Source organism: Paraphaeosphaeria sporulosa (genome assembly GCF_001642045.1).
Source record: "Paraphaeosphaeria sporulosa strain AP3s5-JAC2a unplaced genomic scaffold CC84scaffold_12, whole genome shotgun sequence".
NCBI classification, from domain to species: domain Eukaryota; kingdom Fungi; phylum Ascomycota; class Dothideomycetes; order Pleosporales; family Didymosphaeriaceae; genus Paraphaeosphaeria; species Paraphaeosphaeria sporulosa.
The window spans coordinates 1,083,333-1,101,512 of record NW_017253371.1 but is presented as its reverse complement, the minus strand read 5'-3'; the positions used below and the strand labels follow the sequence as shown (position 1 = coordinate 1,101,512).

At 51.6% G+C, this 18,180-nt stretch overlaps 6 protein-coding genes across 6 annotated transcripts; 2 read left to right on the top strand and 4 right to left on the bottom strand.

Moving 5' to 3' along the window:
- Positions 1-77: 77 nt before the first annotated feature.
- Positions 78-3,517, bottom strand: CC84DRAFT_1129528 (uncharacterized protein). Its single transcript, XM_018175837.1, has 4 exons — positions 3,344-3,517; positions 2,959-3,295; positions 1,706-2,910; positions 78-1,653 (listed from the first exon to the last, which is right to left on the bottom strand). The coding sequence occupies exons 1-4, from the start codon at positions 3,347-3,349 to the stop codon at positions 124-126; spliced, it is 3,078 nt and encodes a 1,025-aa protein (XP_018031054.1). The 5' UTR covers positions 3,350-3,517; the 3' UTR covers positions 78-123.
- A 347-nt stretch (positions 3,518-3,864) lies between these two features.
- Positions 3,865-5,088, bottom strand: CC84DRAFT_1102434 (uncharacterized protein; the record flags this gene model as incomplete). Its single annotated transcript, XM_018174965.1, has 6 exons — positions 3,865-4,048; positions 4,135-4,227; positions 4,275-4,660; positions 4,708-4,799; positions 4,861-4,897; positions 4,951-5,088. The coding sequence occupies 6 exons, from the start codon at positions 5,086-5,088 to the stop codon at positions 3,865-3,867; spliced, it is 930 nt and encodes a 309-aa protein (XP_018031053.1).
- A 451-nt stretch (positions 5,089-5,539) lies between these two features.
- On the bottom strand, positions 5,540-6,472 carry CC84DRAFT_1102597 (NAD(P)-binding protein; the record flags this gene model as incomplete). The annotated part of the gene is made up of 1 exon (XM_018174972.1): positions 5,540-6,472. One exon carries the CDS (start codon positions 6,470-6,472, stop codon positions 5,540-5,542), a length of 933 nt encoding a protein of 310 aa, XP_018031052.1.
- CC84DRAFT_1129527 (subtilisin-like serine protease-like protein) lies at positions 6,230-9,879 on the bottom strand. Its single transcript, XM_018175836.1, has 6 exons — positions 9,599-9,879; positions 8,742-9,524; positions 8,218-8,688; positions 7,835-8,160; positions 7,356-7,785; positions 6,230-7,296 (listed from the first exon to the last, which is right to left on the bottom strand). The coding sequence occupies exons 1-6, from the start codon at positions 9,676-9,678 to the stop codon at positions 6,705-6,707; spliced, it is 2,682 nt and encodes an 893-aa protein (XP_018031051.1). The 5' UTR covers positions 9,679-9,879; the 3' UTR covers positions 6,230-6,704.
- A 708-nt stretch (positions 9,880-10,587) lies between these two features.
- On the top strand, positions 10,588-11,551 carry CC84DRAFT_1180663 (uncharacterized protein; the record flags this gene model as incomplete). Its single annotated transcript, XM_018180493.1, has 3 exons — positions 10,588-10,724; positions 10,875-11,084; positions 11,158-11,551. 3 exons carry the CDS (start codon positions 10,588-10,590, stop codon positions 11,549-11,551), a joined length of 741 nt encoding a protein of 246 aa, XP_018031050.1.
- A 4,396-nt stretch (positions 11,552-15,947) lies between these two features.
- CC84DRAFT_1168742 (uncharacterized protein) lies at positions 15,948-17,808 on the top strand (the record flags this gene model as incomplete). Its single annotated transcript, XM_018179473.1, has 1 exon — positions 15,948-17,808. A coding segment is annotated over exon 1 (1,439 nt), but the record flags the coding sequence as incomplete, so codon positions are not given.
- Positions 17,809-18,180: the final 372 nt, after the last annotated feature.

Sequence of the window (18,180 nt, the reverse complement as noted above, 5' to 3'; positions counted from 1 at the left end):
ATAGGAGCTAAATTGACTAAATAAAGCGTCCACAGCAAAGCATGTGACTAGGGAGTCGTTGCAAACCATGTAAACGCATCCCCTCAAAGCGTATCATTAGTGCAACCGTCTGTCGCGCTTCTGCTACTCAGCTCCAACCTCGACATACGGCACAACCCTCACCGAACCCAACCCGTACCTCCCCTGCGGCGGCGGTACGAACCCGTGCGCTGGTCCTGCATCGGAACTCGCGGGCCCCTCGCCACTACTCTCCAGCAAGTCCCAAATAGGCCGCAACACGTTTCCTAGTGGCGTCGCGACCACTGCTTCCACCCTATTCACGCCTTCTACCAAGTAGTCTTGTATATCCGCGCGCGCGGCTGTTACATCTAGTGGTGGCAGTGCGCGTCCATTAAGGGAGGCGCGGAGGGTGTGATAGACGGGGCCGAAGTCAATGAACGCCCCTCCTGGTGTATCTGCAGCTGAGCTTGAGGCAGAGGTGCCGGGGGGCCAGATGAAGGTAGTGCTGTAGTATCCCCTCCCACTCACATTCTGCAGCCCGGGTATCTCGAGCCAGGACACGAGGCTAGGGAGGTGGTGCGTGGTGTTGTGCTTTAGCGCGCCGGAGGTGTAGTTATACAAGTCGGCGGGCGGGTCCCAGTGCTCGACGGTGAGGGTCCAGTTGCTGAGAGTGAAGGCGGGTGCGCTTGCGCACGCGGTCTTGAGGATTGCGGTTCCGCCTTTGAGGGCAGTGCCGAGGATGTCGGGCGCGGAGCGGTTCACAGGCACGTGTGCTGGGACGTTATGTGAGGGTGACTCGAAGGCGACGATGGTGGACTGGTTGCCGGCAAGGCGGAAAGGGATGGTTGTCGTAGTGTTCGTCGTGGTGTACGTAAGTATGGGCACCTTTTCGCCGGTCCAGGCGTTGTATTCGTAGGGTGTCTTGGTGGAATGAAACTCGATAGTGCCTGTGGAGGCGCCCTGGCCTGGCGGCTCGTACATTGCGTCGTTGTAGACGAAGACGTAGTCGGTGTCTGTTGCAGGATCGTACCGCCAATATGTGTACCATGATGCGTTGGTTGAGACTTTGGTCAGTGGCTGGATCTCAAGCGATGCAATTGTCGACGCGACGAGATACGAGTCGGTGACGTGCACATTTGGAAGTCGCGAGATCGCGTCAATGTCACGGAGTACCTGGCGTTGCACTGTTGGGGCGACCGTACCCACCAATGTCGAAGGCTTTCCCCCCGCAAACACGATAGGTAGTCCGGCATTCGCGAACTCAACGAGCTTGGACACACCATCGAGAGTGAGCGAGTCATTCTGCCGCAGCACAAGCACTTTGAAGGCCTGCGCATCTGGCGCTAGAATACCATCCACCACCTTTGCAGCGGGAAGGTCGAGATTATCTGGGCTGAGGTACTCGTAGGAGTAGCCGGCCTCCTCGAGATCGGTCGGCTGATAGGTCCGCGCCTCAATGTGTCCGGGGTAAACGGTCATCTTCTGCCAGATGGCAATGTCCATGCGCGGGATTCCCGTCTGGAACACCCAGTTATTGCGCGCGATGAAGTCGAATTGGTCTCTGTAGAAATCCCATGCGGGTTCGTGAGGGCCGTGCATAGCAGAGTACTGGTAAGTGAAGGTGGACCAGGTGGGCCATGTAGTGTTGCCGTACTGTCATGTTTTTAGCACACTCCACTTGGACGCTAATATAGGGGCGACTTACATGTCCAGAATACGGAAAACCATGGAATACGAACTGGTTGATAGATCCTGCATACGACCGTTTGACCTTCCAGAGAATTTCAGGTAGCGTTTCCACATACGCCTCGCCTCGTACAGCGCCACACTCGGACGAAATAACGCGGCGACGGGCGAGATTTGCAGGTCCAGAATACTGGCGGTAACCATCGATCAAGTCGCTGAAGTCGAGAGATTCTGTCTCTGGTGCATCGACTGTGGGGATGTTGGCCAGCATGTCCATCGGGAGATTGTACGACAACTGTGCCGAGAATTGCAGTCCAAGATACTCGTTCAGCCATTTCTTTACTGCGGACTCGTAGACCTGGTACTGCGTCGCAAGCGTAGCTCTGTAGTCTGCGATGTGTGCGTTACCATTGTCTGGTTCGTCAGTGACGTACCAGACGCCAGGGTTCGACTGCTTGTACTTTCCATTGCGGTGGAAAAGAATCGGAAGCCACTTGTTGATAGAGTACTTATGCTGCTCTTCGAAAATACTGGACAGATTTTGTGTCCAGTAGACGTTGGCCTGAATTTCGACACTGTCTTCCCAGCCGTAGTTTCCGACTTGCTGCAGTAGGTCTTTCGTCCCATTATTCAGGATGTGGTCTTCCCAGAACTTGGTCATGACTTGTGCACCGAGCGCTGAGAAGTGGTCGACAGCCCAGGACCCATTATTGATATATGATTCTGGCGGGCTTTGAGGGCCGCCAATCTCTAGAGGACCTTGTTGTGCACGGTACAACGACTTGTATAAGTAGATCGCGAATATTATGTGGCCTTCGCTCCCCGCGATCGTGGTATTTGATGACGAGAAATCGAGCTTAAGATGGCCTGACCCATCCACCTGCTCGGTGACATCGGTTAGGCTCGCTGTTGACAGAGTGATCTGCGTTCGGTTTAGATGCTGATCTCCTGGCAGGCCACCTGATGGATCGTTTGAAGTGATATTTTGAGAGCCTAAAATAGTGGCTGAGACTGCACCTTGCAGCTTCCCCAGCCCCCATCCTGGAAGCACACCATCGAAAGTGCCTCCAATCGGGACTGTGACGTTGTACGCCGAGATGTCCCACATCAGACCGTCCTCTTCGATGGGAGCTGGTACACCCGTACCCTGGTTCGGACCCATCGCAAAGTCCATGATCAGGTCATTCTCGCGATGAGCATCAACGAACGCTCTGAATACCTTATCTGCTTGGAAATTAACTCATCGGTCATGAGATGGATAATGCGACATACGCCACGCTGGAGTTCCAAATCCGTATTGCGCCCAGTCCGCGGGTGCATAACCGCCGCGACCTGCACCGTTTGTAGGAGGCCCGCCATAGAGGTAGTAACCAAGCAGCTCAAGCCCGCCGCAGCCGATCTCTGCAGCGCTCTGGACATCTCGCGCGACTACCTCTGTGTCGACAGAGGCATCTGGGATCCAATACCGGAACTTCGGGCGCACGTTCTTGGAGGGGTTCTGAAAGGTGCCTTTGTCGACCACAGCATCGAATGATGGATCGGTCCGATTCTCCGGGAGCGCAAAGACTGCACAAGCGGTGAGAAGACCCAGTACAAAGCGTACAAATACCTAAAAGTTCAATTAGCAGCGCGATACATCAGACCAGTATCTGCGTACCATCATGCGGACATTAACGGGCAGCTCGATCTCCCTCCGACGCGCACCGGCGTCGGGTTAAGTACCTTTCGAAACTCGTCCTACGCATGCTCACTCTCAGGACCAAGGCACGATCAGGAATTTCGGTTGATCGATGTACCGGTACCTTGCCAAGAAGAGGCTGGTGTGTTGATGGGATGCAGGGGAGGATGACGGATAGCTCGCTTTTCCGGCTGCGGGGAAGAGCGATCGTCGAAGCTTGGGCCGCTTAAGCTCTTCCACGGACAATTAAGCTCCTACTCCTCCACGCCAAACTTTGAAGAAAGCATCAAAGAGACATTCTTGAAGAGACAGGTCACTTCCACTTACGATCGATTGCGCTTCTTCCAGACCGCTACCGTATCAGATACGCTCGCAGAAAAATCGATGACATTCACGTGCCGTCACAGCACTTTCATCCAGACGTGCCACTGAGCAATTCAGCATCATTCGAGCGCGAGTATCCTCTGACTTTTAATTCCAGTGTTGTCAGGTATACATGTCTAGACATCGTTTATTTCCATCCACGAAGGCTGTTCTTTCTGCCTCGAACGGTGAATTGACCCTGACCGCACTGAGGTTACAAAACCACCTAGACCATGGCTTTGGAAGAGGGGTCGCATCACTGGAAGGCAGGCTGCAACGACTGCAACTGATAGTTCGATTACCGCCCATATCGCCAGTTCGCTCTCCATCTCTGGATTATCGTTAGCGCAGATAACATAGTACCACCGGTCGTTGTCTTACGCCATGGTGTTTTCGAATCTATTGACGCATCAGCGCGTGGAAGTCTTGAAATTGGGAGTAACTCACTGTGAAGAGCCTTGAGAAAAGTGGACAAACGTCCGCAGGCAGCTGCTGTCGACCTCCTTGAATCAGAATTTGTCTGTATAGTAGATGTGTTGCATCTTACAGTAGGCCCAGTCCAAAGATTCCAGTGATGCCGAGCTTCCTCCCCGTCGACACTTTCATGTGCCAGACAATCGGGACCGGCGACACCAAAACCAAAACATCGGTGATGATATCCGACACTACGAAGCCATACGATGCGGGGCCAGAAGTCTTGCAGTAACGCAATATGCCTTCTGCACTGCCCCACAGCGCCGAGATATGGACACTGCACTGGAAGATGTTGGCGAACAAAAAAGCGACAGTCCACCCTGCTAGCAAGACGATAAGGGTGAGGGAGTAAATCTTGAATGTCCGGACGACATTAAAGATGCGACGGTAGAGGAAGACGACGCTGAGCTTGACCAGCCCTATTCCCGCTATAAGGAGAATGCATTTGACGAAGTTATACTTCGATAAAGTCAGTTGAGTGCGGAGACCTGGCGCGGGCAACATACCTTCGAGATCAACTGCTCTCGACCTGTTGTCTCGAGCTGACCAGCTGACGTTGTGTCCACATCGTGGCTATGGTATAAGCCTACTACAGCTCCTATATTATCGTAAGGATGGGAACGTTGGTCTTCGAATCTGGTTCTGCGCGAGCGAATTACCTGCAAGAATGACTGCAGCCAACGCCCACATCACGACCTACGATGTTGCATCAGTACTGCTCACGACTCAACCAACCGTCAATAACATACCAAGCTGGCCAACACAGTCCAATCATCCAACCCATAGTGTTGTTTCTTGATCCTCCTTGCCCAAAACCTTCCTCCAACCGCCAAAGTCGCAACCACACTAAGAATCGAAGTGGTTATTTTGACGCTGGTCGCATCCATCGGTTCGCCAGCCGCACGGGAAGGATCCCGTCTTGTATTTATGGCTCGGGGATGCCCGCTGGCATTTCCTCCGTCACAAAAATGAAATCGCTGCTGTCAGCCTGTGACACCGCCCTTCGGGGTTCGTTCGACCAATGCGGTTGGCTGCGCAAGCGACAAGGCGTTTCTGGAGGAGACGTGCAATCTGGTGTCCAATTACCGTCCCAGAATTTCCATTGTAGGTGGTCAGTGCGTGTGACATGATTTGCAGAGACACCGTGTTTCGAGATAGATCGCCGTATCATGCTTCCCCTCGTCAAATCACATTATCAACTACATGCTGCTGCCTTGCACGCGCCAAATGCTCAGAAGAACATCTGCCATATCAATGGAGAATTATAGTTCTTACTAGATATCTACGACACTAAAACGATGGGGCCTGCGAGGTATCGCGGATTAATATGACTATGGCTCATGCGCTCCATGTATCATAGCCATAAGTTCGCTTCCCCTGGCCCAGTTCGCTTCCCCTGGCCCAGTTCGCAATGCTCGTCACTTGTCCTCCATATCTCCGCAAGTTCGCCACTGCCTCAGCATGCTTCGGGAACAATCTTTCGGCCGGCGTCGTGCTATATTCGATGTGGTTTGCGATTAAAGACTGCAAGTCGACCTCAGGCAGATGAGACAGATTCTTCTTAAACGCCTGCTCGTCAATTTCCCTGATTTCTATTGATCTGCCGGCCGTTCCCGCAACGACGCGTATCGCATCTTGCATCGACATAAGGTCTGGGCCGTTCAGAAGAATGGTGCCTTTCGATTCCTGCGTGGCTAGTAGGGCGCCAGCGCTTGTGCCAATGTCCTCGGGTACGATGAAATCGAAGAGCGTGTTCGGGCGAAACAGCTCAACGACGCCGTGTTTGGCACTGTGCGTAACGAGGAAGAGATTGGAGCAAAAGTACATCGGTCGCAAAATTGCCGCATCGATTCCGACTTCGTTCAATGCTATCTCAGCCTGTGCGTGGTGCCACGATGATCCCTTTGTTTTCTCCATGGACGACAGCGGGTCTTTGACTGCGTACGACGATAACAGCACAACATAAGTGACTCCAGCATCCCTTAGAGCCTCGAAAACGGTTTTCATGCCATCTTCACAAGCGAAGACTGTGTATAAGAAGGCCGCGGTCGCACCCGATATCTTGATAGCTTCTGCAATAGTCGATGGATCGGTCAGATCTGCGATAACACGACGGTATCCTTTGACTTCGTCCAGTTCGCCGATGCGATTGAGGGCTCCTAGCTCGGCTTGTCGCACGGAAAGCCACACGGTTGCGCCGCGTTTTCTCGTTTCGATGGCTGCTGCGCCTGCGACTACGCCTGCAGCACCGAAAACGATGACGCTCGACATTACGATGATGCGATTGATATTGGGATGGCTTTTTGCGTTTGGGTCAAAGGGTAGCTGTAGACGTGCACGCTTCTCTGTGTTCGTCATGCGTCACCCATGTGCCGAAGTCCGTCTTTTCTGACCATTAGTAAAAGTGTTTCGTAAAATCCAACCTTTCACCCCTTCACGAGAGAGAGATCGTATTTGAGTTGGGCCTGGCTTGATTGATATTCCTTAACCCTCTAAACAGTCTTTACGACGCGTACTTAAAGCCAAACTCCACTGTCTTCACAATATCCCAATCTTCTTCCTTGTCCTCGTCTCCAAAGATCCTCAGTGCTTTCACTCTCAAACTATAACTTCCTTCTTCCAACACCGTCCCGTTCGCTAGTAGGCCATTGAAGAAAATCCTCGAAGCGCCTCTTGGTAGGTAGACCTGAGGTGATCCCGCCAAACTACCTAACTCTTCCTTGCCTCTGAACACATCGATGTGAACTAGGGCGCTTCCGATGAGGAGCTCCATATACACATTTGGCTGGGAGCCTTCATTTCCTGTGTCGGGCGCCGGAGGGTTTGCCGGGTCGGGTCTGACTATGGTGTAATTGGTGCCTGCGTCGATTGGGCTGTTGTATCGCGCAAGGTAAACAAGCGAGGGCATGGTGACCGGAGTAGAACGCATGCTGCCAGCCACGCCTAGGTAAGGGAGAACGAGCGTGATATTGGAGGACGTATCGCTGACGCTGATGTAGCCGCTGTAAACAGGGAGAAGCGTTACGTTTACCGAGGCTGGCGGTGTACAGCCGACTGTCACTTCAACAGATTGACCAGCAGGGACGGAGACTTCGCTGTTGGCATATCAGTACAAGGATCATAGAGCCGACCACATCCGGATTCATAATCTTACCGAGAGCTCAAATGTATATCCGCCCAATCTTCGACAATGAGGTTAGGAAAACTAGACACACGAAGAGCGTTGCCAAAGGTTTCCTGCAGTGTGTACATAGTCACAGCTTTACGGTGACTCAGCTCGAAAACAGCGTCTTTAGATCCAGTGTTGAGGATACTGAAGGTTCGGTTCCCAACAAAATGATCAGTGTCATTCCAAGCGATGTTATCGACGCTTAGCTCGGCTGTAGAGTGAACCGCGTTCCATGTCTGGATGATGCCAGAACCCTGCTGCGGTACTGGGGCGAGAATATCTGGATGTACTTTAGTGCCGTCGTGCCAAGCGATTGGCTTCGACGTTGTTGTCATGATATGACGCAGGCGTAAAGGATCGAGGCTCCCTCGCGCTTCCTTGAGTAGTGCAAAAGCGGATGCTAGAAGTGGAGCAGCTATGTTCATGATTAGCACCACGGTATAAGCACGAAGTATCTGTCTTACACATGCTGGTTCCAGTCATTACTCGATAACTGCCGCCGCTGGTCAAATATGTGCTGAGTATGTTCTCTCCTGGTGTGACAAGATTGGGCTTTACACCAAGCTCCCAGCTAGGACCCCAGCTAGTCAATGAGTTAGCAAGGAACCCTCCAGTCTCGTTGTTCTCGAGCTCTTCGAGGTGGATAGTGGCATTATTGGTGGCTGGGATATTGACTGTGACAGTCGAATTTCGCGCGAGCGAAGATAGCCATTGTTCCGCAACATAGGGCGCAACTCTTGCTACACCCTCAATTCCCTCAGCCCAGACGATTGGGTCATCCCTCATGGTCCTATAAAATGTCAGCTATCTATACGAGTCTGCTATTGTGGCTCGGAACCGTACGTACCGATTGCTCCCTGAACCATCATAGTACAGCATATATCGGCCACCTGCCGCTGCTATATTGGTGCTTTGATCCTGAGGATAACATCTAGTGGCCCGTGCATCCAGGAACTGTAGGAGCACAATAGTCTCGCTGAGGTCTGTACCATTAGGTAGAGGGTTGCAAGCGTTGTTTGAATCTACAGCAGACCAGACTGGTAGATTCACATCAGAAGCGAAACTTGGTTCGCCAACCAGAATGCTGAAGTTAGTGGAAGTGGAGTTTGCGGTACTATACGATCCTGTTGGAACGAGGATGGGGAACTTGGTGTTCGATACAGCTCCAACGCCAATCACATCAAAGCCAGTGGCTGGCGAAGATGAATAAAACATCCCAAGCCCTCCGTCATTGCCTTCAGATATGGCAAACTGGATACCTGACTTCGCGATGCGAGATGCAACAACGGCAAGTACGTGTCCTGCCCAGCCTATTTGGCTGAATCAGGTTAGATTATGGTAGAAAGTTGGTCAGATCAAAGAGGAACTTACAAGCCGTTGGAATAGGAGATGATATCGGCGCCATCTTCTACAGCGCGGCCAAACGCAGCAAGTTGAATCTCATCGGTCGTTGTGGATATGCAATTCCAGATTCTGTACGCAGCAATCTGAACACCCGGAGCGCCTCCCGAGAACCCGTACTTAGTCTTTTCGAGCTGCGCAGCTACAGTACCGGCTACGTGAGTACCATGGCCGAAGCAGTCATCCATGGGATCATCGTCTGGTTCTGGCTCATTGATGCCCAGGCGGAAGTTATCGCCCACAAAGTCGTAACCTTTACTTACCAAGCAACCCTCTCCGAAGCAGCCACCCAGGGCCGGATGCGTGTAGTCAACACCACTGTCAATGATAGCGACTTGTACACCCTTTCCAGTCAACCCTTCATTATGGAGTTTGTCGATCTGCGTTATAACGTGTGGTGAGAAAGTGTCTTCTGCTTGATTCTGGCGCTTGAGGTGCTGTGCCTCCCTACTTGCAGGAACGGAAGGCGACTGTGTTCTTGGCATCTGGAGCTTCGATGATCGTACAGGCCAAATCGACGCTACTTCAGCTCTTCCTTTGATCTGCGTGATAATGTCTGAATCGTTCGGGCCAAATGACGAGCCTGATGCCTTGACTTGGAATGAAACACCCTTGAAGAAGCGGAAACTCAGATCCATTCGATGTTGGAGATCCACACCCTCGCCCAAAAGAGAGGCGTAGAACGTGTTTGGGCTAACATTGTCGTTGGCAAATTCAACAATGTAAACGTTCGGTACAACAATCCCAGCTTGACTATGGCATTGAGTCAGATGATAGTGTGCTTGGTTATTATGGTCGTCATTGCAAAACAAATTGGCCCGACTTACCTAGCCGCTGTACTGTTCGTTGCCAGTACAGCATGTGCGCCAGCGATACAAGCGAAGCCATATGCTACCTTCATTTTCATCACCGATTTGGAGCGAGGGAATGGCGATAGGGGAGAACATCGTAGCAGAAGCCGCCTATATATTGATTCTACTTGGGTGCCCAAAAATACCCACTACCTAGGCATCCGGTATCGTACATTGGTGTTGGCTGCATGGGGCAGGTTGCAGACATAATGTTAGCAAACGAGCCTATCTGGTACTACAGAGAACAGAACTGGAGATGTCAGGAGGTTTGCATGAGGATGATCGTAGGGTCGATCAATTTAGGGGATATTGGAAGTTGGCAACCATACTAAATCCAGACAAGCGCCGGAGGAATATCGGCGTTGGGACTGTGCTTTCGCCGCGACCTCGTTATGCTCATCTTCACGTTCCTCCCGCTCGTTCCTCTCGTCTAGAGTCTATGAGCGCTCTTGCCACACAAAACGGTGCTCGGCGGACGTCAAACGCTGGTACTCGTGTGCTATTGAGTTCAGATGTCGCAACGATCGTTGCCGGCGGTTTCGATGCTACCATACCATAGAACTATTGCACGAATAGCGGACCCGAGTTCTTGCCAGTTGTCCATGCCTTACCCACCAGAAGTATGCCGATCGCGCACTGCTGTCGGTATCGCCCGTAGCTACGACACTTCAGCAAATAGCGCCTTGGTCTTACGCAACCGCATTCATCGTACATTACAGTTCCTATTCACCATCTGTTTGACTGAGTTTGAACTGTATAAGTATTGCAAATGAGATATCTACGGACGACAAGGCCCAGGCCCACCGGCGAATTCCGCTGGGCCACCCATTAAGATACTTCCTGCTGTCCTGCCATATGGACAAGTCGCATCGCCACTGCTCGGGTTTAACCCGATGGCATAAAAGCACCCATTGCGACCCAAGTATGCCCATTCGCTGCAGCTTGTAGCCGAATTATAGCACGCCATGCAGCAGTCGGCGACGAATCCCGCAGGTGACTACTCAAGTCGACCGTATGGACCAGCGGCACTTCCGCCCACATTGTTTGCTGAGCACAGGTGGAGACAGTGGAAGTGGCGGTCTCGGTTGTTGTTGTGGTTGAGGTGATGGTAACAACGTCCTAAATAGCAGTATCAGCGTCTATACTCTCTGAGGATAGCATTTGACCGGAGCACAGTGACTTGCAGTTTCAATGGGCGTTGGAATTTTAGGATTTGTAGTTTGATCTCACCACATGTATACTGTTGGATTAGTGACGTCAAGTTGTCCGTCTCTGTCTTTACGGTAGTATCCGTCGTGGTGGTAGTGCCGGCAGGAGGTGTCGTTGTCACGATCACTGTTTGCGTGCCGGCAGGCTTGGACGATGTTCTCGTCTTGGTCGAGGTCCGCGTTGTGGTTTTGTACACAGTAACTATCTTCGGCTTCGGCTTCGACCACGCCTGGTTGCAGGCTGAGCAGATCAGGTGGGATGCTTAGCCTCTCAGCCATGCCATGAGGGCATATTTTGACCGTGTCGCTTGAAAACTGTTGGGATAGGAATTTGGACCGTCGAGGTAACGGTCGAAGTAAGGGTCTCAGTCAACGTGGCAGTGGTGGAGACCGTGGATGTGGTTGTGCTGGGCGGCGCGGTTTCCATGATTTTGACTTTGGTAGACTCCGTGGTTGTGCTCGTTACTGTATCTGCTGGTGGAGCTCCTGCAGTCACGGTGCGGGGAATGGTCACGGCGTTGGGTACGATTGTGGCCGTCTTGTATGTTGTTTTGGTCAACGTCTTAAGCTTCGTCTGCGTGACCAGTCTCGGAGAGTAACCGGGACAAGCCGCTTTGCAGTAGCCATAACCGTTATGCGTCTTCAGAACTTGGGCAGCAGTACCCTGGACATCTACACCACGCCGAATCATTCAGTTATCGCCTACTTAAAGGTGCAATAGTTTCGGTTGGGGCATTCGTAACGCCAGTGCTATATGATCACTCTCATATGGCGGATGATCGAGCTTGACTGATATCCTCAACGAATTGTTTGTGCGTATTGGGGTCAATGTACGCCTTGCTGATCAATACGATGTCTGAGACATCGTCTATCTCATATGCGGTGCCGGCGACGGCGACCGCGGTGAGCGCAGCTCCAACAAGAAGAATACAGCTCCTGATGTGCATCGTAATTCACTGGAGAGAGATTCGGTACTGTCACGATGTGAACATTGCGAGCAGCGACTTATAAAATTCTCAAAACAAATCCTTCCCTAGGAAGGAAAGGCCCCGTGGGCTTCATCGCAACCCGAAATCCCGTAAGGTCGTACTGAAGCAGTGTGCCTTTCATACTATGGCTCGTTATTGTTGACTTTGGCGAGATGATGTTCTCGCGAGTAGGATACGCGACGCGCTGAGCAACGCTGTTGGCAGCCTAGACCGCCGGATCTCATCGCTTATCACGTGGTGGCCCAATATTTTCAATGGTCAAGCTCTAACGCTCTGCGGTAAGGCTGGTGTGGTGCAACGATCTCAAGGTCAGTCCGTATATGGAACCCAGCCCCAAGAAGTTCTTTTTGGTTGTCATTAAGTTACTCGCGCATGAAATGCAGTCGTCGGCATCGCTGTAAACCCGGCTCGTAGCCCCTCGTCAACATTCATAATTATGACGCCCCACATCGCATTATCTCCTCGCTAGACCAAGCAACACCATATCTCTAACATTATTTCCAGTGGTGGAAGTGTCATTCGACAGAACGACTTGCATAAGAGTGCCAAGGTATACCTAGAGCGCGAGAAACCATGCAAAGCCATGGTACTGCAAAAGTATCTGTTTGTAGATCTAATTGCCCAAAATATCACCTCTACACCTGGGCAGCTGTGTGAAACCAACTCTCACCACTGTCAATTCACACACTTAGGACCTTATTGCAACTCGGAACATAATGGCTAACTAGTTGGAGCTCATGGGCTTCTTCAATCTTTTCTTAGAGCGTTCGGAATCGTCTGATAACGTGTTTACAAGCGAGCTGCGAATACAAGCGAGCTGCGAACCCCACCAAGTCTCTCAGCCTTTTGCAGGCTGTATAGCAACAACGCATCAAAATTCTATTGATATAATAGCTATTTTAAATCAAGTAGTATCTATAGAAGCTTTCTTGCACGTACGTGAGTTGTGCCCAGGCTCCCTGCAGCGCGTGCAGCGCGCAGAAGCCTGCCGGCTCGCACCTGACCGCGCCTGGCTATACCGCGTTTCTCCCTCTAGTTGCTGCTCAACAGCCTTCTGAGCAATAATATCCTCTCCCTCTGCCTTTGATAGAGTGCCTCGCTTCTGGATCCGCTTCTTTTTGCGCTGTTTACGCGTTGTGGCTGCCTCATTTGCCCTCCGTAGACTAGCAATCTCATCGCGCATAAGCACCATTGAATGCGTGATTCTCTCAGCGCCTCTTGTAAGCCGATCAAGCGACTGGATAACTGATGTAGGAGAGGACCCTTGATGCCTTTGGATCCGCTCACGAACTAGAGTTGACTGAGCGCCTAGCTCGCGCGCGTTGCTTGGTGTTGCAGACTCCCATAGGGCCTCTGGTAGGGCTGCTGGTGACGGCGTACGAAGCTTTACATCAAGCTTTAATATCACCGCCTCTGGATCGTGCGGGACTAGCCCAGTGCCTCGAAAGCTTGCGCAAATATTCTCTTTTGAAAATGACTGGTCGTAGGCGGCGCGGAAGGCTGGTAGGAACTCAAGCTTAGTGATATGGTTGATGTGGTCGCGTATTAGGCCCTCAACCTGGCGCCCGTACGCCCGTTTTAACGGCGAGAAGCAGCCCACGTCAAGTGGCTGTAGGAGGTGTGACGAGTGTGGTGGCATGCATAGGGTATATATCTTGTTCTCCCTACAGATCTCCTGGAATTCGAGCGAGTTATGGCTCTCATGGCCGTCGAGTATTAGGAGCTGACGTGCGCCTACTCTACGCTCTACTATATGCTTGATAAAGTGCTGTAGCCAAGCAACACCAAGCTCATTTGTGGTCCATCCATTGTCGCTGAGACTAATAGTCCAGTCACCTGGTATATCATCGCCCTCGTACCAGGCAGAGAGGTGGTACTTGCCAGCAAAGATGACAAAGGGCGGGATTGCCCACCCAGCAGCGTTAATTCCGTGGATTGTTGTCACCCACTCACGATTGCCTGGCTGGATTGCTTTTGGCTGACCACGTCTCTCTGAGCCTGTAACAACTAGCTGGGAGGATATCTTGCCCATTAGAAAGCCAGTCTCATTAAAGTTGAAGGTGTCCTCATCGCAGATACCGTAGGTGGCCTTTGTACGTGCAACTAGCTCAAACCAGGCCTGTATAGCCGTCGGGTCCTCGCAGAGGGCTCGCTGTCGATCATAGGCTCGATTAAATCGCGTTATGAGGCTGTCTGTTCGCTTGATAAAGTTTCTAGGCCACTGTTAACCAACGTGGCCTGCGCTACGCTCGGCGAGCAGCTTATTTGCCATATCTCGTACAGCACCTAGAGTAGGCGCAAAGCCTCGCGAATCTAGGTCAAGTATATGCTCAATAATAACCTCCTCTTCTAATTTAGTAAGCTTCTTTAATTTAGGCTCACAATCGCGTCGCGCAGTAGTTCCGGCGCGTCGGCTACGAAGCGTGCTTTCAGGAACGTTAAATGTCGCTGCAGCGCGATTAACGCTTTGAATCTGGTTCCTATTAATAGCTAAGATAGCTAGGGAGACATCTGCTTCGTTATAGGGCAATCGAATAAGTGTTGGTTGAGCCATTGTAGTTAATAGGTTACGCGTCGCAGAAAGTTGGTGGGGTTCGCAGCTCGCTTGTATTCGCAGCTCGCTTGTAAACACGTTACCGGCGAAAAAAAACTAAATTTTTTTTTTCCCTGAGCCAGCCTATAAGAACGATAAACGTTACCCATAGCGTTCTTTCCGCAGTCACACTTGATGCAGTGTCTGGAAATCCACTGTAGGCTAACTATGCACATACACAGATCTTTTGGACCAATCAAGCCTTACCTACCTACGTGACGTCTGGATAACATCACACGCGATTACGATGATAGTGAGACTTGGCTGATCATCGTGACTCTCTTTTCCTCGTTCACGGAAGGCCTCATAGTTGAAATGGATAGAATGATCGCGGCTTATAATCTGGAGACTTTGAACGAGTCCTCGAAAACCAACTATCTTTCTATTGCGTCGTCTGGTGTCCATCGTTAGATCTTCCGTAATACCAGCCCTTTACCCTCGATTATAACATGTCGGTGCCCTCGCTCGTCGTTTCAGAGGCGCACGGCCGCTCTCGAAGCATCTTTCTCTTATCAGAGCGGCGGATTCTGGTACTCCTCTCAACCCAGTTGTCACTTCGTTGTACGCACCTCGCATTGGCTCCCTTGTTTGCAACGAAAACAACCCACCTAGCTTCTGGCATCCTTTAACTCGAAGTAAATACCCAATTCCAGTCGCCTCCGCCTGTTCCGCAACGCTCACTGGTGCGACCTAAAAGTTCGGCGCACCTAGCTTACTTGCCTCGCACCGCAGTTGCACAGGCCCCAGTCTATATATCCAAAAAGCGACCCGGCCCTAGTTTCCGTGCCCATGTTTTCTACTTCGGCCCGGTTCCGAGGGCCAGCAACTAGACGTGATAGAACAGATGGGCAGACTGACAGTCAATGATGAATAAATGTGCAACCACACAGGAAGTGTAGATGAAGCGAAGGGCGACTGGCAAACTTTCAACTGGTATCATGTTTGTGTCATGACCATGATAAACCGGCATGATGACCATCGGTGGCATTTCTAAAAAGGCACAGACGGGGAGCTTGGAATAACGCACCGCGGCCTTTCGATCTACGCAGCAAGTGGTGCAATGCGTTCGTAGATAGCATGAATACTCTAGTATATCGCCGAAACAGACTGAACGAGATCAATCAAGCCACAGTCGTGGGGCATTTGGTATCTTGGTAATTTGTGTATACGGTCCCTTACAATAAGTTAGCAAGATCAGAGTCAAGGTCCTTCACTAGAGGCTCGAGCAAATATGGAGGTAAGATTATAGATTAGTGGTACTTTATCTTAACGATTACATATCTTGAGCTCGAGAATTAAACCTCACTTGATATCTTCTTAATGTTCTGGATGGATTCAACCCTTGGCTCGTGCCCAGCCCCACGTCCCTTTCACCATCCTGCTTCTAGCTCACATGACTTATACAGCCTCCAGAAGTCCAAGCTTCTTCAACGCTACCCTCGTCTAGATAAGACACCCCTATGCATGATGTCGCCCTCAGAACATGATCATCACCCCATCCCATTCAGCCCCCGGCAACTATCCGAACCGGCACCATCGGCGCATTTATCACCTATCACTTCTCTTAAAACTTCCAGACCGCCCTTTAATTCTTAGTTCGACAAAGAATTGGACGCTTGAGTCTTGCCTTGAGTGCGCAAAACCAAAACCATGGGCAGTATCAAGCGCTTCGTGCGCAGGGTGACGGGACGAACTCCCAAGAACCAGAACGACAGTGTTGCCCCGAGTAATGTAGGGGTATCTCGAACAGTGTTCATTCCATCTTCCTGCTGGATTCAGTCCGACGCTACAATCCTTCCAGCCACTGCAGTAATCTCCTCGCATCGAGCATCGCCACCTGACATGGCACCCATACCTATGCTGCTTCCTACGCTCGACCCAATCCAGCCCGTATCACCGATCCAGATACCAAATGCGATCCGATCGACTTCTCCTGATCCTGCTCCGAAGTTTTCTCTCGCAGAACACGTTGAATCTGATGGTGATGATTCTCATCCTGTCGAAGAATCCCAGGAAGAAGACTCGTTTCGATGCCAGGTCATTTCCGCTCCACTGCCACGAGATGACACGACGGCAACAATCTTCCGTCCACCAACACCCCCGCCAGCCCCAAGAATGACCAGCGCTTCTTTCGCCCGACTTCCAGAGTACGTTGACTCCTCCGACAGCATTGCAGGTTCCGAAGTACCTCCAACACAAAGTAACTCCTGGGATGGCTCTGAAGATGTCGAAGTCCCCCGCACAGGAACCGGCTCCTTCCATTCTGACGTCGAAGACTCCGAACCTTCGGGCATGCTCAGTCCCCTGGAGTTTTCCGCCGAGCAGGAAGACCTTTTCTCCAGCTCCAGCTCACCCGATCGGCCTATAGACCGGAATAGATTTGCACTCCCAGGGCCGCCAAGCTATCATGGGTGGCCACTAGTGGATGGTGCGACGCCGTCGCGGCCACAACATCGACCAAGCAGCGTGCATATGCCGGGTGGACCGACACTGCAGCGGGCCACACATCGAGGAAGCACGCGGAGAAGTCGTGGTAGTTCTTCGATACGCCGCCTTACAACCACGCCCTCCCCTGTGGGCATGCCGCAGAAAGAATCCTCTCCATTGCCTGCCATTCGAGGACCCGAACACTCGGCTCTGCGTACTCAGCCGCGAACGGTGTATCTGCCGCCGCCTTCGTCATCCTCCCCACTGTTACAGGAAAACCCCTTCTTCACACGCATGGAGCCGTTACCCAGTTCTACCCCGATGCTCCCACGGAGCGATGACTTTGGAATCAACCTACAGGACGTGCTTCTTAACAACGTCTTCTTCCCGGATATCCAGGAGCACTCGTCTGTTGAAGATGGAGACGAAGGGAACGATGAGACAAGCTTCAACGAGAACTGGGAGGAGCATAGGCATGAGCGTACTCCCTCGGAGCAGGCCGAGTGCGAGCGCGCTGAGCGCGAGAACGCCGTGAACTTTGAGCAGAATGGTGCACAACACGCATGGTGGGAGGGCAGAAGCAAACACGCAGATCCTGCTCCAGGACGGGATCCGTACGACAGGAGCGGAGCAAGGGCTAGTTTTGGGTTCCGGAGGAATGAGTAGGGACCCATCAACGGCAGATATTGGGACTACGGGACTCCCTTATGAATACCATAGATACTATACGCAGGGACGACTGCGGAGTCATGAGCACTGTACGGAGGAACTACTAGGAATGTATGGCACTATATGGAGGGAGGAACCGGGAATAATGAACGGACTGCGGGAAAATAAGTAGGGGTAAATGAATGATCTCTAGAGGAGATACAAGTGGAGGATCCAACTGAAGCGATGTGTCTGCAGCATGACTATAGGCGGAATGGGCGTTTGGGATTTGGACACCGGGAACTCTTAATAGAAAGCTAGATAAGTTCAAGATAACTTAGACGACGGCCATACGACCAAATCATTTTGCTGCTGTGTGTCGATTCACGGAGTGCAAAGTATTGAATCTACCAATACCCCTTGCAAGGGATCAGAAGAACAATGCTCGATTCCGTAAATATAAACACAATCGTATAGACTTGGGAGCAAACCGCCCAGGAGTGATACTGGCTGTAAGAACTTTTAGGCGAAGGTATTGTATCCTGGAGACAAGTTCACGTGTACCCAGTAGCACGGATTTCTGACTTCGCAGGGAACCGACCTCGAATAGAAGTCAGAGATATCAAGTTCTACCAGGAATGTGCAAGACGGCTCTTGAGTAACGCATGCTGTTACATTTGGAGATAGGAGACG